The sequence below is a fragment of the Gracilinanus agilis genome, chromosome 1 (assembly GCF_016433145.1).
Source record: "Gracilinanus agilis isolate LMUSP501 chromosome 1, AgileGrace, whole genome shotgun sequence".
In the NCBI taxonomy this organism is placed as follows: domain Eukaryota; kingdom Metazoa; phylum Chordata; class Mammalia; order Didelphimorphia; family Didelphidae; genus Gracilinanus; species Gracilinanus agilis.
The window spans coordinates 582,915,775-582,933,863 of NC_058130.1; the positions used below are offsets into that span (position 1 = coordinate 582,915,775).

Consider the following 18,089-nt stretch of genomic DNA (forward strand, 5'->3'; position numbering starts at 1 on the left):
GAAGCTTATATATAGTACTGGCTGCAGACTCTTCCTAGCTTTGTGACCTTGTGTAAGTCACTTAAGTTCACTTGCTTAGCCCTTAGCTGCTCTTCTTTCTTAGAATTGATACTAAGACAGAAGGTAAGGGCTTAAAAAAAAAAAAAAAGCTGTTCAGTAAATTAAAAGTAAGGTGCATAGCTGTTTTGTGTTTGATTAAATATGGTTTAGAATTATTTTACTGGGTTAGTATATTTTTTGATATAATAGGACTTAATGCCCATAGCAGAGAAGAGGAATCAGCAAATTCATTGTTCAGTTTGGTTTATAAGACTGAGTCACATCTTAATATCATTATGAGGTATATGGTTCTATTTCTAGTCCAGTTTTATAGCTTATAAAAAAGTTTGCTTATATAGGTGGGTAAGTAACAAGCTTTTATTAAACTTGTAAGTTTGAGATAATATATGAAAAGTTCTTACCACAGAGCCTTGCACATAGTAGACATTTAATACTTTTGTTTATTTCCTTCTTCCATCCTCAATATTGCAGTCATTGGCTTAAGGGCTAGGAATTTAAATACCAGCTTGACAAAGATAATTTTCTTTTTATGTACTCTTATGGTACTCACATTTTAATGATGGGAGATAACACATTTTAAGGGGAGCTGAAAAGTGATGTGGTGGGATGGTGGAAATATACCGAATAATCCTGAAGTATTGAAAGTCACAAGCAGAGCTGAGAGAAGAATGAAGGTTGGCAGCATTGTGCTTTGTTCCAGAATGGAGGCCAAACTAGTTAATTTACCAGTGAGAGGAGACTGGTATGATGGATGGATTTTTCAGAGTGAACAGGCCTCAGGTGTTGAGAGGTTCCAGTGAGACTGCAGCAGAGACCTGGTACAGAAATTCAGAAAGTCATATGTACACTGGGGAGGAGAATATGGCTGCAATGAGCTTTGAAACAAATGAGTTTGCCAGGATCTGCCCATTATTAGAATAATTAATGATATCCTTCTGGTAAAGTGTTTTTATGTATAGTACTTACCTACATTTGAATGTGTTTATGTTATTAAATATTCTTGGTGAAATTTGATGGTTTAAAAAAATTTGCTTGTGATTTTTTTTTTTTTTTGAGAAACCTAAATTTATTTTGACTATACCTTTTTTTGTTTTATAACTTTACCTTCTATCTTAGAATCAATACTGTGTATTGCTTCCACTGCAGAAGAGTGGGAAGGGTTAGGCAATAGAGGTTAAGTGATATGCCCAGGGTCACACAACTAGGAAGTATCTGAGGAGAGATTCAAACCAGGACTTCTGTCTCTAGGACTGGCTCTCAATACACTGAGCCACCTTGCTGCACTTTTGACTACACTTTTAAATAATGATGTTTGTACTGGTTTTTGGGGCTCTGGCTAGTTAAAGTTGAGAGAAGCTGTCAAGGGAACCTAATTTCTTAAAGCATCGATGATAAATTTATCATTTGTCCAAGCACCAATGTCTGTTAATGTTATAAATCAAAAAAAACATCTACTATATATCATCAACAATAGCTTTCAAGAAAGTAATGTGTTGTCTGAGAAGCAGAATGTCTCGGTAAAGAGCAACTCAATCATTTTTTGATAATTAAAGAATCCACTCAAAAGTGCAACATTTTTTACAACCTTCATTGATTACTCCAAAACTTTTGTATCAGTTCTGCAACAAACACTATACTTAGTCACTTACTATTGATATATAAAATCAATCCAAACAGGGGACAGCTGGGTGTCTAAGTGGATTGAGAGCCAGGCTTAGAGATGGGAGGTCCTAGGTTCAAATTTGACCTCAGACACCTCCCAGCTATGTGACCCTGGGCAAGTCACTTGACCCCCATTGCCCACCCTTACCACTCTTCTGCCTTGGAGCCAATACAAAGTATTAATTCCAAGACAGAAGGTAAGGGCCTAAAAAAATAAATAAATAAAATCAATCCAAACCTAGTAAGAATACTAGGATATTTGATGTACTCTTAGAATACTATATTTAAAATATGCCACTAATATAATAGTATGAACATTTGATAGAAAATGTATGTTCTCTTCCATGGAGACAGTTTTGGGGCACTGTTCTTGCTTAGCCCTAAATCCATTAGCAGTCCTAAATAGAACTATGTTCTGTCATAAAAGAAGTCTTATTATTGTATTAATCACTTGATGTAAGATGCATGACTTATAGTTTCATGGCTCTGCTTGAAAAGCATATCAAATGCTACTCCATCTCATGGAGATTTTTTTCAGCAATACTAACCTCTTCATTTGACCTGATAAGTGTGTAGCATTTTTAATGTTAAAGGAAGAATAAAAATTTAAGGCTTTGAGTAGGGAGACCAAATTGAATCAGTACTTAAAAAAACCTTAGTTTTCTCTAGTCAAAACATATAAAATAGGATATCAATTAGAAAGCTGAGATTTTGTATATTGAGAAATTGGCTCCTTGAAGTCAAAGCTTAATGGGGAGAACATATTTAGAACCATTAATATCAATGCAATACCAATCTCTTTTTTAGTTAAATTTTATTTTTTCAGCATTTTTTTTTCTCTCTTACCACCACTTTTTATCTTCCTCTTCCCACCTCCTTACTCTTCTAAAGGGGGGGAGTGAGAGCAGGAGTGGGCAAGAAAATCCGGGTAACAGAGACAAATTATCAAGTAAAACCAATTCCCATGTTGGTCATACTGAAAAATATGTGTAACATCCTACATATTAATCTATCACCTCTCTGATGGAAGAGGAAAAATTCCTCTTTGGTCTTCTGATTGATAACTCCATTGATTAGAAGTCTTAAATCTTTGTTCATTTTCATGGTTCTATTAACTTTTCTCTTCATCCCAGGTTTCTCTGAAACTATCTTTTTTTCATTTCTTGTAGCATAATGATATTATGTTAAATATCATAATTTATACATAAACTATATATATATATATATATAAATATCATTATGTTACATAGCATAATTTGTTTAGTCATTCTCTAGTTGATTGAATAATCTTTTAGATTCCAATTTTTTACCACCACACACAAAGTTGCTATAAGTATTTTTGTACATTTATAAGACTTTTCCCTTTCTTTGATCACTTTAGGGTTTAGACCTAACAGTGAATCCACTGGGTCAAAGAGTAGGGTAGAATTTTACTTTGGGGGGGAACCTAATTCCAAAAAGCCTTCCAAAATGGCTCTGTAAAGTTTTGCTATTTTCCTGCAGGGCCTGCAACATTTGCCATTTTCCTCTTTTGTATTTAGGGAGAAGGTATTGGGAGACAACTTTACCAATCTAATGGAAAGTGAAGTATCACCTTAGAATTGATTTAATTCACACTTCTCTAATTTGGAACCCCTCTCTTTTTCATATACAGTGTTAAATGAGTCAATTCCTCATATAGATTAGAAATGAGATTTTTATTAAACTCTTGCTGAAAAAAAATTTTTTTCAGTCCATCCTTTACTCAGCTATCCAAGTAATCTTAAAAATGCAAGTCTAAAATTATGTTAACTGCCCTCTCTTCTCTTCCCCTTCCATTTAATTAACTCCAGTTAATTCTCTGTGTAGGAACAAATATAAAAACCTTTTCTGGCTTTTAAAGTCTTTTGTAACCTGGCCCCATTCTACTTTTCAAATATTCTTGAACTTCACTTCCCTCCATGTACTACTTCATAGTCCAGTGATATTGATCCCCTTCTAATTGGAAAGAAGAACTCCATATCTTGATTGTGTGCATTTTCACTGGCTTTCTTTTATGTCTGGAATGCTCTTCTTCCTTGTCTGTGCCTCCAGTCTTCTTCCCTGGCTTTCTTCAGGACTCACTTGAAATCCTATTTCATAACTGGGGGTCATCCTTTTCCCTGGGTTTGTAGCTTAGGTTTCCCATTTACCACAATACTGCTTTATTATGGAGGGTTTTTTTGAATTTATTTACTTTGGCCCTAATTTGTATTTTCTATTACTTTATTGCTCTTCTCACTGGGTATTGAATACTTTGTTTTTGACATTCGAGGAAAGTAATTTAGAACTGTACCCCAAAAGATATTAAACTATACATTAACTTATCTTTAGACCTAGCAGTACTAGTTCTATCACTCCAAAGAGATCAAAGAAAGAGGAAAAAGAATTGGAAACTCAGGGGATATCAGTGAGTTAGGGAAAGTCTGAATAAGTTATGGTTATAAAAATGTGATGCAATGCTATTGTACAGTAAGACATAATGAAGGGCATGTTTTCCAGAAAAAATCTTAGAAAAATTATACAAACTGATGCCAAATGAAGATAGAGCAGAATTAGGGGGACAACTCTTACAGGTACAACAATATTGTAAAGATAATTAGCATTGAAGGACTTAGTTACGCTGATCAACAAAATGTAAGGGTTAAATATTACTGGTTTGACTAAAATATATGAAAATTATAAATAATGATGGTGGTCACCATTCTGAAGTATTATTACTCAGTTGAAATTGCTTTTAATAGTTTTTATTTATAAAAGAGGTGGAAAGAATGAAAGTAGAGAAATATAAAAGAGATATTTAGCCTATTCAACTAAATATTGCACCGCTGCTTGACTCAGCCAGGACTTGTTGACCTTCCACCAGAATTAAACTCTCTCCAGAAGACAGGAAGAGAAAGCCAGCTCTCTACTCACCCAAGTTCCTTCCAAGAGGCAGGTCTAGACTATGACTCTGAGCTGAAGGTGACTAGAGGCCGATTTTCTTCCTTGAGCCTACCTTCTTCTTGAGGCTGACTTTCCTTTTTGAAGTCCAACTCCTTCTTGAAGCTTCCTTCTTGGAGTCGACTTCCCTGGCCCCAGAAATTCAGGGCCTTTTATATTGGCTTTTTGTCCCTTCCCCTTTTCATAAGGGCCAATCATAGTTTCCCAATTGCCCCAGCACTGCCCTGGGAGCAGTGTTTGTGGGAACCATTTCTCACCTTCTGGAGAGGTAAATACTCATCAAAAGAGTTCACAGATTCCCACCTGATTGAGGTGTGAATTCTCATTTCCTGGCTGATTGAGTTGAAAAGATAGAGAGCTTCTCCACCTAATGCTAAATAGGTGTTCAAGCTTTTGTTGATTCAGTTCAAAGGAGGGTTAATCCTATCTTCACTATCTGGTGAATTACTAATTAGGGGTACTTAAGGTATTGTTAACCAAAGTGTTAACTCAAAATAGGCAAAGGGAATAAAGGATTTCCTTTCACTAGTGTAAACTCAGAGAGAACAAAGAATTCCCTTTTACATTACCTACCATAATTCCAAAGGACTAAGGAATAATGATGTTATCTACTCTCAGATAGTGAACTGATGAATTAGAGTACAGGTTGAGGTATATTTTAATCTTTCTTCTAACTTTAATAGCTATGAGTAGAAGACAAAACAATCAGAAAAGATAAAACATAATTTTTATTATATAAGGTAAAGGATTGAATGGAGGAAAAATTTTTGTATTAGATTTGTCTGATACAGTTTTTATATCGCAGATACATAAACAAGACACACCCACATATATTTTCTCTCACTTTCTATCTCTCTCTCTCCCCTTCTCCCCAAAAGCCATTCCACAGTAAATAGGTGTTCATAGGATATGAACAGTTCTCAAAAGAATGGAAAACTACTAGTAACTATATGAAAGAATATTCCTAATCACTAATAAGAGAAATGGAAATCAAAATCACTCTGATTTTCTAATTGAAAACCTGCGGATTTTTGAAGGGGGATTGTCAAAAGATAAGCACATTGTACAATTTTTGTTTGTGTGTGTGTAGATATATGTGAATCAGTTTTGAAAAACAAGTAAGATTCATGCAAATAAAGTTATTATGAATAGTAAAGGTCTATAATTGTGATACAGAGCATGTGTTTTCAGACTTTTTCTAAACGTTAGTTTTAATGATTTTTTTTCTTTAAAATACTAATTCGTTATATGCGATGGCTGTTTGGGAGAAATTAGAAGAAGGGGGTATTGAAGCATTTTTTTAAGTGATGTTAAAAAAACCCCAAAACATCAATAAGATTTTTTAAAAAACTACTCTGTTTTGTTCCTTTGTTCTCTGTAAAGTAGAAAAGAAAAATCTAAAAATTAAAGGCAGAAAAATGCAAAACCAAACTGATTAAGTCAGAAGCTGTAAAACAAAACAAAAATAAAGTCAATTAAATTGATATCTATTAAATTTAATTTAAAAGCATAAATGTAAAAGAAAGGGAAAAAGAAAAGATATCAAAACAGATAAAATTAATACCATTATGTTCTATATATAAAGTTGTGTGCTAATAAATTTTGAGTACTCACATGGATGACTATTTTAAATAGGAAGTATAGCTAGGTGACATAGTGGATAAAGTGCTTGCCTTGGAGTTTGGAGGACTTTAGACACTTTACTCGCTGTGCCTCTGTAACCCTGGGCTAGTCCAACTGCTCCTGTTTGCCTCAGTTTCCTCATCTGTAAAGTGATCTGGAGAAGATGACAAACCACTTCAATATCGTTGCCAAGAAAACCCTAAATGAGGTCACAGAGAGTTGGACACAATTGACTACACAGCAATAAATTTTGAATGAATGAATGGAAAAAAAAAACTATTAAGGAATGTGTGTCAGGCAATCATGACTGGTGCCTATATATTTTCCCCTGTTTACACTTCTTAGTATATTAGAAGTTTTTTTTTTTTTTTTTAAACTAAGGCATCACTTGTTAGGTCTTTTTAAAAATTCTTATATATTTCTGACAAAAGATAATTGTTGGAAAAGGATGTTTATGAAGATATTTTTTCAAATAAAATGATTTTTTAAAATAGTCAAATAGGGCAGCTGGGTAGCTCAGTGGAGTGAGAGTCAGGCCTAGAGATGGGAGGTCCTAGGTTCAAACCCGGCCTCAGCCACTTCCCAGCTGTGTGACCCTGGGCAAGTCACTTGACCCCCATTGCCCACCCTTACCAGTCTTCCACCTATGAGACAATACACCGAAGTACAAGAGTTTAAAAAAAAACAAAAACAAAAACAAAAACAAAATAGTCAAATAGTAAGCACAGAGGTGAGATCTTGTATTCTTTCCACCTTTCAACTTACATTTGACACTAAAGAAGTGATCTCCCAAAAAATATCGTTTTCAGAACCTTGCTTGTTTTGTTCCCTTCTTATACTTTCACAAAAGATTTTGTAGTGGTGTGCATGTATAAATTGTTATCAAAAATATTTTGTGGAGATGGGAAATTAGGCATATATGGGTCAGTAACTATTGATATTTCCTTAAGTCAATTTTGTAGGGGTAATAATAGGTCCATATTAATGAAAATAAAAGCTAAAAATTATAACAGCATATTGGCTATGAAAAAACACATTTAAAAATTATTTATCATTTTAGAGCTATACCAGAAATGCAATGTTGTTTCAATATTTGGGGGAAGCACATGTGTTAATAATATTATTGACTCAGAAAAAGGCCTTCAGCAGATATAACATTCATTTCTTTAAAAACATGAAAAGAATAGAAATATTTTTCATCAGTCTAATAAATGGTATCTTGCTTGACTTTCAAAGCCTCTTCTTCCTCGCCTCCCTTTCCAGTGTTCTTGCACTGTAGTCCCTTACACATATTTTTTACTCAAGCAAGACACAGTCTTCTTACTTTGTGCCTTTTCACTGTGTCCCCAGTGTCTGGAATACTCTCCCTTCCTAATTCTTGCCTCCTGACTTCCCTTCCTTATTACAAACCTTTCTTAGCCTTAATGCGAGTGCTTTATCACCCCAGTTTATCCCATCTGCATCAGTACAGTGTATATTTTGCTTACAAATAGTTGCATTAGCATATGACTTCTTTGAGGACAAGAATTTTTATTTTGGTCAGTCATTAAGCATTTATTAGGAGCCTATTATGTACAACATGCTGGGAATACAAAGAAAGTGCTTACCTTAGAAGAGCTCACAGTCTAATGAAGGAGCTCACAATTCAGTGTTTAGTACAGTGCCTTGCACATGATGAAAATTTAACATGTTTATTGACTGTTTTCCATGCAATCGAACAGTGTGTTGTGTGTGTGTGTACACGTGGACATAAGGGCTTACTAAATATTTTCGAATTGACTTTCTTAAAGTCTATAGTAGTGTCTGCATGTTCATCTTTGATTTCTGATTAAGGTTTATATTAAGATTCTTATGAAAAAATCTGCTAAAACTTTCTGATTAAATTTTGAATGCATCAGAGTGAATACTAATTAAATAATGAACTTTCTTTGTCACTAGGGTATCAAATACAAGGTCATATAATCGGAATATTGACAGAAGTGGATTCACATATTCATGTCCACATTGTGGAAAGACCTTCCAAAAACCAAGCCAGTTAACTCGACATATTAGGATACACACAGGTATGAAAAGATTTATTTTAAGAAAATGTGAAACTCTTAAAAATAAAAAATCAAATATCAAGTGCCTACTATGTTCAAGACATTCTGTTAAATACTAAGAATACAGGTACAATAAAGGGAATTGATCCTACTCATATGGAATTTATGTTATAATAGAGGAGACAGAAAATGTTTTCAGAGTAACTACAAATAAATCTGAAATAGTTAAATACAAAGTAGTTTTGAAGCAGGGCACTAGCAGTTAAAGGGATCAGCAAGTGCTTCACATAGATTCTGGTGCTTGAGTTGTGACTTGAAAGAAGAATAGAAATTCTGCAAAGTAGTGCTAAGGAGAGAGTGGATTCTAGGCATCGAGAGCTATCAATTGAGAGTCATTGAAAGTAGAATAAGCTATTTGGAAGAAGCCTAAGAAACCTAGATTTATTTTTATTTTTACATTTTTCTAAAACCATTACCTTCTGTCCTAGAATCAAAACTGAGTTTCAGTTCCTAGACAGAAGAGCAGTAAGGGCTAGCCAGTGAGGGTTAAGTGATTTGCCTTTGAACCCAGGACCTTCTGTCTGCAGGCCTGGCTGTCTATCCACTGAGGCTGCCTCACAAGTTTATAATCATACACTTTTGACTTCATGTTTTGAAGTTTTAAAATATTTAACATTACCATTTGACCTGACTCCTAAGATTTTTTCACCAACCATCTGGTTTTCTTAGTAGTAAGAAAAATGACTCTTGTCTTTTACCTTTTAGTATAATAGCATATTTGTATATCATCATATTTATTTATATCGTATTCATTGAAGAGTGAATAGTATTTTGAAATGTTTGGACAAATTTGAGTTGGTCGAGCTTCTAGTTTTTATTGAGGACATCACATATTGTTATATTCTTCATAGATATTCTAAAAAAAATTTATAGAGGATCATGAAGTACCTTTTGAATCATTTAGGAAAGGTCAGTAAATTCAAAAGTATCCAATGGTCTAATTTTTTTTGAAAAGCTACTCATTTTTTTTTTTACTGAAACACCATTAACTTTTAAACTTGGATAAAACTTAGGAGCTCATTGCTTCTTTAATTTCTATTTCTTAGGTAGGATTATTTGTGTATTCTATTTTCTGTTAATCTGGACAATTAAAATTTTTATAAGTCAGCCAGTTCATTTAGATTGTCAGCTTAATTAATTAAATTAAATGAAAATTTAATTTATTAAATTAATTAAATTAAATTTTATTTAATTAAATGAAATTAAATGAATTTAATTAAATGAAAGCTTCTAATAAATGCTTTAATTCATCATCATCAGTAGCACATTTGCCCTTTTCATTTTTGATACTGGTCATTTAGTTTTCTTCTTTTAGAAATAAAATAACTGGTGGTTTATCTATTTTAAATGATTTTAAAAATTACTTTAAAAACTTTACATTTTGTCTTAGAATTAATACTAAGATTTCTTTTGGTTTCTGACCTTTGATTGGCCTTATACTTTTAGCTACAGGTAGTTATTCAAGTAGGTGCCTATGTTTTTTTTGTTTTTTTTTTTAATCTTGCCTTCTATTTTAGAATTGCTACTAAGTGATTCTAGGGCAGAGGAGTGGTAAAGGCTAGGCAATTGGGGTTGTGATAAGCCACCTATCTGCTCCTATTTAAAAATTTCAGGGGAGGCAGCTAGGTGGCTCAGTGGATTGATTATGAATATTACTTTTAAAATGTTGAATGTTAAAAAAAGAAATTCTCTTTAAGATGTCTGTTAATAGTGCTACTACCTGGGTTAGCTGGGAGGCTCTGTGGATTGAGAAACAGGCTTAAAGACAGGAGATCCTAGGTTCAAATTTGGCCTCAGACACTTCCTATCTGTATGACCCTGGGCAAGTCACTTAACCTCCATTGCATAGCCCTTACCACTCTTCTGCCTTAGAAACAACTAAGGCAAAAGGTAAGGGTTTTAAAAAAATAATTAACTAAAAAAATGTCTTCCATAAAACTATATCCTAGCTTTATTTCATTTTTTCCCTTTCAGTTTTATTTTTAGGATTTCCATTTTGGAAATTAAATTTGGTCATTAAAATTTTCTCCCCATATTTTTTTAGCTGACTACACAATATATTGATCAGCTTTCTGTTTGACCTTTAAAGCCTTTCATAATTTGACTCATATCTTATGCTCCACATCCTCACTAGCATCACCGGCAAAACCTCTCCAGTCTTCTTATACCTTATTTCCCCCAACATTGTTTGTGATCTAATCACACTGGCTTTCTTGCTATTCTTAAAGAGGACACTCCACCTCAGGCATTTTCACTGACTGCCCTTCATGCCTGAAAGTCTCTTATCTCCTTCATCTCAGCCTTTTGGTTTTCTTGGCTTCCTTGAATTTTATCTTTTTAAGGAAAATTTCCCCAATTTCTTAATTTAAGTGTCTTTCTTCTATTGATTATCTCTAATTATCTATATATAGTTTGTATGTAGCAGTTTGTATTTTGTCTGCCCTATTTGAGTTTCTTGAGAATGAGAATTGGCTTTTGCATTTCTTTGTATTTCCAGGGCTTAGTACAATGTCTGGCCTAAAGATAAAAAGACTGACTTCTGTAGAGTATTCTTTATCCTTACTTTTTGTGATGACTTAATTTAAAATAAAGAAACCTCTTAGAACCTTTATCTAACATTATTCTTTATTCATTTTGTGCCCATAAGGAAAAAACCTTTTTTAACCATAACAACCTTAGTTTGCTAATCTTTGGCGCCTTTTAGAATACTATAATGAATTGTAAAGCTCTAAGAGACCTTGGAGAAGATCTTGTCCAAACCCTACCTGTATGCTTTGTTTGAGAAATTAAATGACTTGTCCAAGATAAAGCAGTTGTGGGTGAATTCACATTTCAGTGTGGGGCATATTCTTCAAGAAGCCTTGTCTTTTGCATTATTTAATATAGAACAATTTAAAAATTTTAAGTGCTGACATTTCATTCATAGTTACTTTGATAACTATGTGTGATAAAATGAAACATGAGAAATATCAAAACATTTGTAGAGAAAATGTCTATGATATTTTGAATATTGTTTTGACTCTTGACAGATAACATGTATAGATGATATTATTTCTCAAATAAGTTTATATATTATATTCACCAATCATTTATTAGTCTATGTTAAATGTTAAGTGAGATGCAAAAGAAAGATAGTCTGCCCTTAAAAAGTTTACATTCTTCAAATCTGGCCTCAGACACTTCCCAGCTCTGTGACCCTGGGCAAGTCACTTGACCCCCATTGCCTACCCTTACCACTCCTCTGCCTAGGAGCCAATACACAGTATTGACTCCAAGACTGAAGGTAAGGGTTCTTTTAAAAAAAAAAAAAGTTTACATTCTATTCTAATAGGGGATTAAGATAAATTACTGAAACTAAATAATAATAAAAGGTAAGTACAAAATGCTAGGAGAGTTGCAAGCATAGAAAAGTGGCCTCTGGTTGTGGGGGAATACTTTAGCTAAGTTTTAGAGTAGGAGGAATGATTTTATTATATAGTTAAAGGGTTTGGAATTTGGGTATGAAAAACATTCAAGACCATTGGAATGACATTAACAAAGTCATAAAAGTAGAAAATCAAGAGACATTTCAAGACACTATGATTTTGCTATAGCAGGGAGTAGGTGAGAATTAGCAGGGTGATGGAAAGGCTAGAAACTACCTAGGTTAGTGTCAGAGGATAGAGAGCCTTAAATGTCGAGACAAGGATTTTGACTTTATTGTGTTGGCAGTTAGGAAATTTCTCCCAAATGAGCAGCTCATAGATGAATGGACATTATAGTTCTTTTTAAAAATTCATTTGTTCCAGAGGTGATATAAAAAAATTGCACAGAACAGAGAAATATAATTACTCTTATTTTCTTAAACAGCAAATATTTATTAAGAGCTTACTATGTGTTAGGTATTTTGCTAGTCCTTAAGCAAACAAACAGAAAGAAAGGAAGCTAATACTCAGGTGATTGAAAGCTGTTAATAATTACCCATTATTAAGTGGTTAGTCCTAAATGTCATTTATTCCCTACTATTGAGAGAAACCCTAGAATACTTTTGGTAACTTGGACATTTTCCTCCTTTAGGTATGCTGTGGTGACTTGTGCTTTCACAATTACAGGATTTTGTTTTTGTTAACGTTTTCATTTTAGGTGAAAGACCATTTAAATGTAGTGAATGTGGAAAAGCTTTTAACCAGAAGGGGGCATTGCAGACCCATATGATTAAACATACTGGTGAAAAACCCCATGCTTGTGCCTTTTGTCCTGCAGCCTTTTCTCAGAAAGGAAATCTTCAGTCACATATACAGAGAGTTCATTCAGAGGTAAGTTTAATAGTGAGTGATATAGTATTCAAGTGGACTCTTTCTTGTATGCTCACCTTTCTTTTTTTAAAATGTATATTTGGAGTTATTCAGTAGTCTATAAATTTTATATTTGGAATTATCATTTTTATCTTTCACTTATTTATTCAAAACATTGAATTAATAAGCTACATGGAAGAAATATTTCAGGATTTTATTTCAACTCTGGTATTTATAAATATTTGAAAAATAAATGTTACCTTTGTTAATGGAAACAATTATATCTAGGTAGGACTGAAGAATCTTCTCAAGTTGCTTGATAAGGTTAAAATATTGATCTAAAAAGTGAAAAGGGAAAACAAAATTAGGAAGAGTAACAAAACATATACATTATAATTGTGATGTTATAAATATCAATGAATCCTTTCATTTATCAATTGGACTTGTGTTTTATTTGGTACCTATTATATAATTAGACATATCTGCTTTCTGATCAATGAATTAAATATGTGATTAGGCAGTTGTTTAAAACTTAATACTGATTCCATAGTACTTTTTTCAGGTTTTCTTTTTTTTTTGGATGAATGTTTACTATTTCAGTCATGTTAGTCTGCTTAACTGAATGCAAAAACTCGCTTTTATAATATTCTAAGGTATTTGAAGTAGCTTTTTGGTTCTTAATTATAGTCAAGTTATCCTTTTATTTGATTATAGTCATTGACATATTCTACTTAGTAGAAAATATGAAAGATATTTGTTTTTTACCTGAGCAGTTTTTAGCATTGTTGAAGATGCATGGACTGTCCAAATTAGAATGAAACTTTGAAATCAGTTAATTCAATCCTCTTTAATCACACAAAAAAAATGGAAGCCTACCTAACCTTGTCCACCATCATATACCTAGAGCTAGCATTGGTGTTATGACTACCATACAACTCTCTTTGATTCACCATGAAATCTGCCTTTTGATGCCCCTTTTTTCGAAATTGGAATTGTGCTATCCTTTTAAAGATGTATTATTTTTTAAGTGTATTTTAACATTAATCCATAATTTAATTGATTAATGAAATTTTTTACTTAGTTAAATTATTCTATTATACTTTGATAGAAGTCTCAAAAATGTATCAGAATAAATCAAGTAGGACAAATACCATCTTTCCTCAAAACTTTTCAAGGACAAAAATGGCTTTAACATCCATGAGGTTTGATTAAAAATTTAATTAGCAAAAAGTAACCAGTTTAAGAGAGCCAGTGATAAAAGCCTCTGATCCTTCTTTAGGATATATAATCTGCATTACAAAAGTTAATATTCTCTTTTTTAATGTACTAGTCTTTTAATCCAAGATTGTAACTTTCTTGAAAAGGATCAAAATGTTTATTCAATTTACAAGTGTTTTTTTTTAATTAAAAAAAATTTTTTTTTAAAACCCTTACCTTCTGTCTTGGAGCCAATACTGTGTATTGGCTCCAAGGCAGAAGAGTGGTAAGGGTGGGCAATGGGGGTTAAGTGACTTGCCCTGGATCACACAGCTAGGAAGTGTCTGAGGCCAGATTTGAACCTAGGACCTCCTGTCTCTAGGCCTGACTCTCAATCCACTGAGTTACCCAGCTGCCCCTTACAAGTGTTTTTTTAGTAAAGCTTTGAGCTGGAGCTCTGAGAAAGAGAATTCCTTGAAACTTTCAAAGAAGTTAAAAAATCTCAGAGGAGTATAAAAATCCAGGAAGGATAAGACTGACCAAATAACTAAAATAAAAAATTAAATGAAAAGCAATTTAACAGTCATTTGTTAAGGTGCCTACTATGTGCCAGGGACTGTGCAAGATTCTGGGGATACAATGACAAATATGAAAACTTTTCCTGCCTTCAAGAAGCTTCTATTTTTTAATGACAACGTATATGCAGATAAATACTTATAAAATAAATATGTAATTTGAGGAAAATGGTGTTAGGGAATGCTAATGACGGAGTGGAACCAACAATGGGCCTTAACAGATACAGGCCTATTCTGGAGATTTGGGTTTGGTTTTAGATTACCGCAATAAAGTGAGTCACGTAAATTTTTTGATTTCTCAATGAATATAAAAATTATGTTTACATTATACTGTCACCTGTTAAGTGTGCAGTAGTATTTTGTTTCATCTTAGTTTAAAAATATGCTCTTGCTAAAAAATGCTAACCATCATCTGAGCCTTCGGTAAATTGTAATCTTTTTGCTGCAGCAAAGGCTTGTCTTGATGTTGATGGCTGCTGACTGATGAGGTTGGGTCACTGAAAGTTAGGGTGGCTGTGACAATTTTTTAAAACAATAGTGAAATTTGCCACATGGATTGATTCTTCCTTTCACAAAAGATTTCTCTGTAGCATATGAAGTTTGATGGCATTTTACCCACGATAGTGCTTCTTTCAAAATTGGAGTCAATCCTCTTAAACCCTGTTGCTACCTTATCAACTGAGTTTATGTAATATTCTTTAGTATTGTGTTTCAGGAGATAGGAAAGTATGTGGAAAGATGGTTGATAGAGCAGTTAGAACACACAAAACATTTATTGATTAAGTTCACTGTCTTTTATGGGCATGGTTTGTGGTGCTCTAAAACAATTATATTAATAACATCAAAGATCAGTGATCATAGATGACTAAAAAAGATATAAAAATAACAAAAAAGGTTGAAATAGTGCTAGAATTGCCAAAATGTAACACAGACCTGTTGTGAGCACATGCTGTAGAAAAAATGGTGATGACATACTTATTCATTGAAGGGTTTCCACAAACTTTCAATTTGTGGGGAAAAAAATGCACTATTTGTAAGGCACAAAAGATGAAGCATAATAAAATAAGGTTTGCTTGTATTGCACTTGAATTGAACCTTGAATGGAGCTAGAGATTCCAGAAGGTAGAGATGAAGAGGGAATGTGGGTGCATTTCAGGTTTGGAGAGACAGCCAGGTCAAAAGTGCAGCTGCTCTAGAGGGAGGATTGAGATTTGGCAACTGATTGGCCTACTGGGGTGAAGAAGAAGAAAGAGTTATTAATCACTCTGAGGCTGTGGATCTGGATTACAAATGGGGTTTGTTGCTCTAGAAAGAAATAGTAAAATTAGAAGGAGAATATGTGTAAGAGTATAAAGTTAATGAGATAATGGAGCTATAGTTACTAAGTTTCTGTCAGTTGTATGTTTTTGTAAGTCATAGCAACTAGTCATGGGATAGAAAAATCAATCACAAGCATTTCTTGAATGTAAACTGTGTGCCATATTGTTTTAGGTACTGGGGATAAGACAACAAGAATGAAATAGTTCTTTCAAAAAAATCATGTATATGTATGTCCCAAATAAATATAAGGTAATTTTGGTGGAGAAAGGATTAATAGCTAGAGGAATCAAGAAAGGATTCTTATTAGAAAGTAAAGAGTGAAATTGAGGCAAGCTTTAAAGGAAATCAGTGATTCTAAGAAGAAGAGGTGAGAAGGGAGTGCATTATTGGTATGGGGGATAATTTGTACAAAAGCATGGAGAGGATGATGTGCAAGAAATGATAAGAAGTTTTGTTTGGTTGGCCTGAAGTATGTATAAAGGGAAATAAGTATATGATATGGAAAGAGATCAGAAGCTTTAAATGCAAAATAGAGTGGTTTATACTTGATCTTAGTGGCATTAAGGAGCCTTTGAAGTTTACTAAGGAGAGGGGAGTGATGTGCTTTGACATAATTTTTAGGAAAAATCACTTTGGCAGGTATTTGGAATGTGGTCTGGAAAAGAAAGAAACTTAAAGCAGGCAACCTAACATGAAGGTTAATGTAATAGTCCTGGTGAGAGATAATGAGGGTCTTAATCAGGGTGGTAGATATGGGAGTAAAAGAAAAAGTTTAAATGTGAGAGATATTCTGGAGGATGAATTAACTTTGTTACTGCTTAGATATGAGTTATTAAGGGGACTTTTAAGTTTTTACATGTTGCTGACCAGATATGTTCTAATATATACACTTGTAAGAAATAGGGAAGTTTGGAAGGAGGATGGTTTTGAAGAAAGATAATGAATCCTGTTTTGGACACATTGAGTTTGAGTTACCTACTGAACATTCTGTTTAAAATAGACATTTCACTTAGTCTGCTGGAGCTCAGTAGGGAGATTACTGAGACAGATTTTATAATCATTGGCAGAGAAGATAATTAAATCAATGGGACTTGATGAGGTTGACAAAGGAGAATGGAGAATCAGAAGGGGCCCAGGATTAAGTTTGGGAATTTACCCAAATTAGAGAGTGAGGCATGAATGATGATCCATCCAGTAAAGGAGATTGAGAAAAAAGAACAGACAAGATAGGTAGGAGAACTGACAGCAGTGACACAAAAACCTAGAGTAGAGAATATTCAAGGAAAGAGGGTAGTCATTGACAATGTATACAGCAGAGAGGTTAAAATTTTTTTTTTAAGATTAAGAAACTTAGTTTGATTTTTCGAGAGAGCAATTTTATTTGACTGAAGAAATTGGAAGCCAAATTGCAAAGGAACTGAACTTTGAGAAGAGATAAAGGAGCCAAAAGAGTATTTTTTTAATTTTCACTAGGAGTTTCACTATAAAGTTTACATAATACTTCTACTATTGTCTCTACCCCCAAATTGTATTTAGTTTATATATTTCACATGTACATATGCATATAGTATTTCTTTTTTTTTAACATTTATTAATAATCATTTTTAACATGGTTACATGATTCATGCTCCTACTTTCCCCTTCACCCCCCCACACTCCCCCCACCCATGGCCGACGCACATTTCCACTGGTTTTGTCATGTGTCCTTGATCAAGACCAATTTCCAAATTGTTGGTGGTTGCATTGGTGTGGTAGTTTTGAGTCCACATCCCCAATCATGTCCACCCCGACCCATATGTTCAAGCAGTTGCTTTTCTTATGTGTTTCCTCTCCTGCAGTCCTTCCTCTGAATGTGGGTAGCATCTTTACCATAAATCCCTCAGAGCTGTCCTGGGTCATTGCATTGTTGCTGGTACAGAAGCCCATTACATTCGATTTTACCACAGTATATCAGTCTCTGTGTACAATGTTCTTCTGGCTCTGCTTCTTTAGCTCTGCATCAGTTCCTGGAGGTCTCTCCAGTTCGCCTGGAACTTCTCCAGTTTGTTATTCCTTTTAGCACAATAGTATTCCATCATCCGCATATACCACAGTTTGTTCAGCCATTCCCCAATTGAAGGGCATACACTCCTTTTCCAGTTTGTTGCCACCACAAAAAGCGCAGCTATGAATATTTTCGTACAAGTCTGTTTATCTATGATCTCTTTGGGGTACAAACCCAGCAATGGTATGGCTGGATCAAAGGGCAGGCATTCTTTTATAGCCCTTTGAGCATGATTCCAAATTGCCAGCCAGAATGGCTGGATCAGTTCACA

General features: G+C 33.8%; 1 protein-coding gene across 1 annotated transcript in view; it reads left to right on the forward strand.

Annotated features, from left to right (window-relative positions):
* The window catches only part of ZNF236 (zinc finger protein 236), a 214,280-nt gene that overhangs the window by 31,298 nt on the left and 164,893 nt on the right, over positions 1-18,089 (forward strand). Inside the window, exons 4-5 of the mRNA XM_044683430.1 lie at positions 8,245-8,369; positions 12,531-12,703. Coding sequence (XP_044539365.1) covers positions 8,245-8,369; positions 12,531-12,703 — 298 coding nt within the window. The remainder of the gene's footprint in view (positions 1-8,244; positions 8,370-12,530; positions 12,704-18,089) is intronic.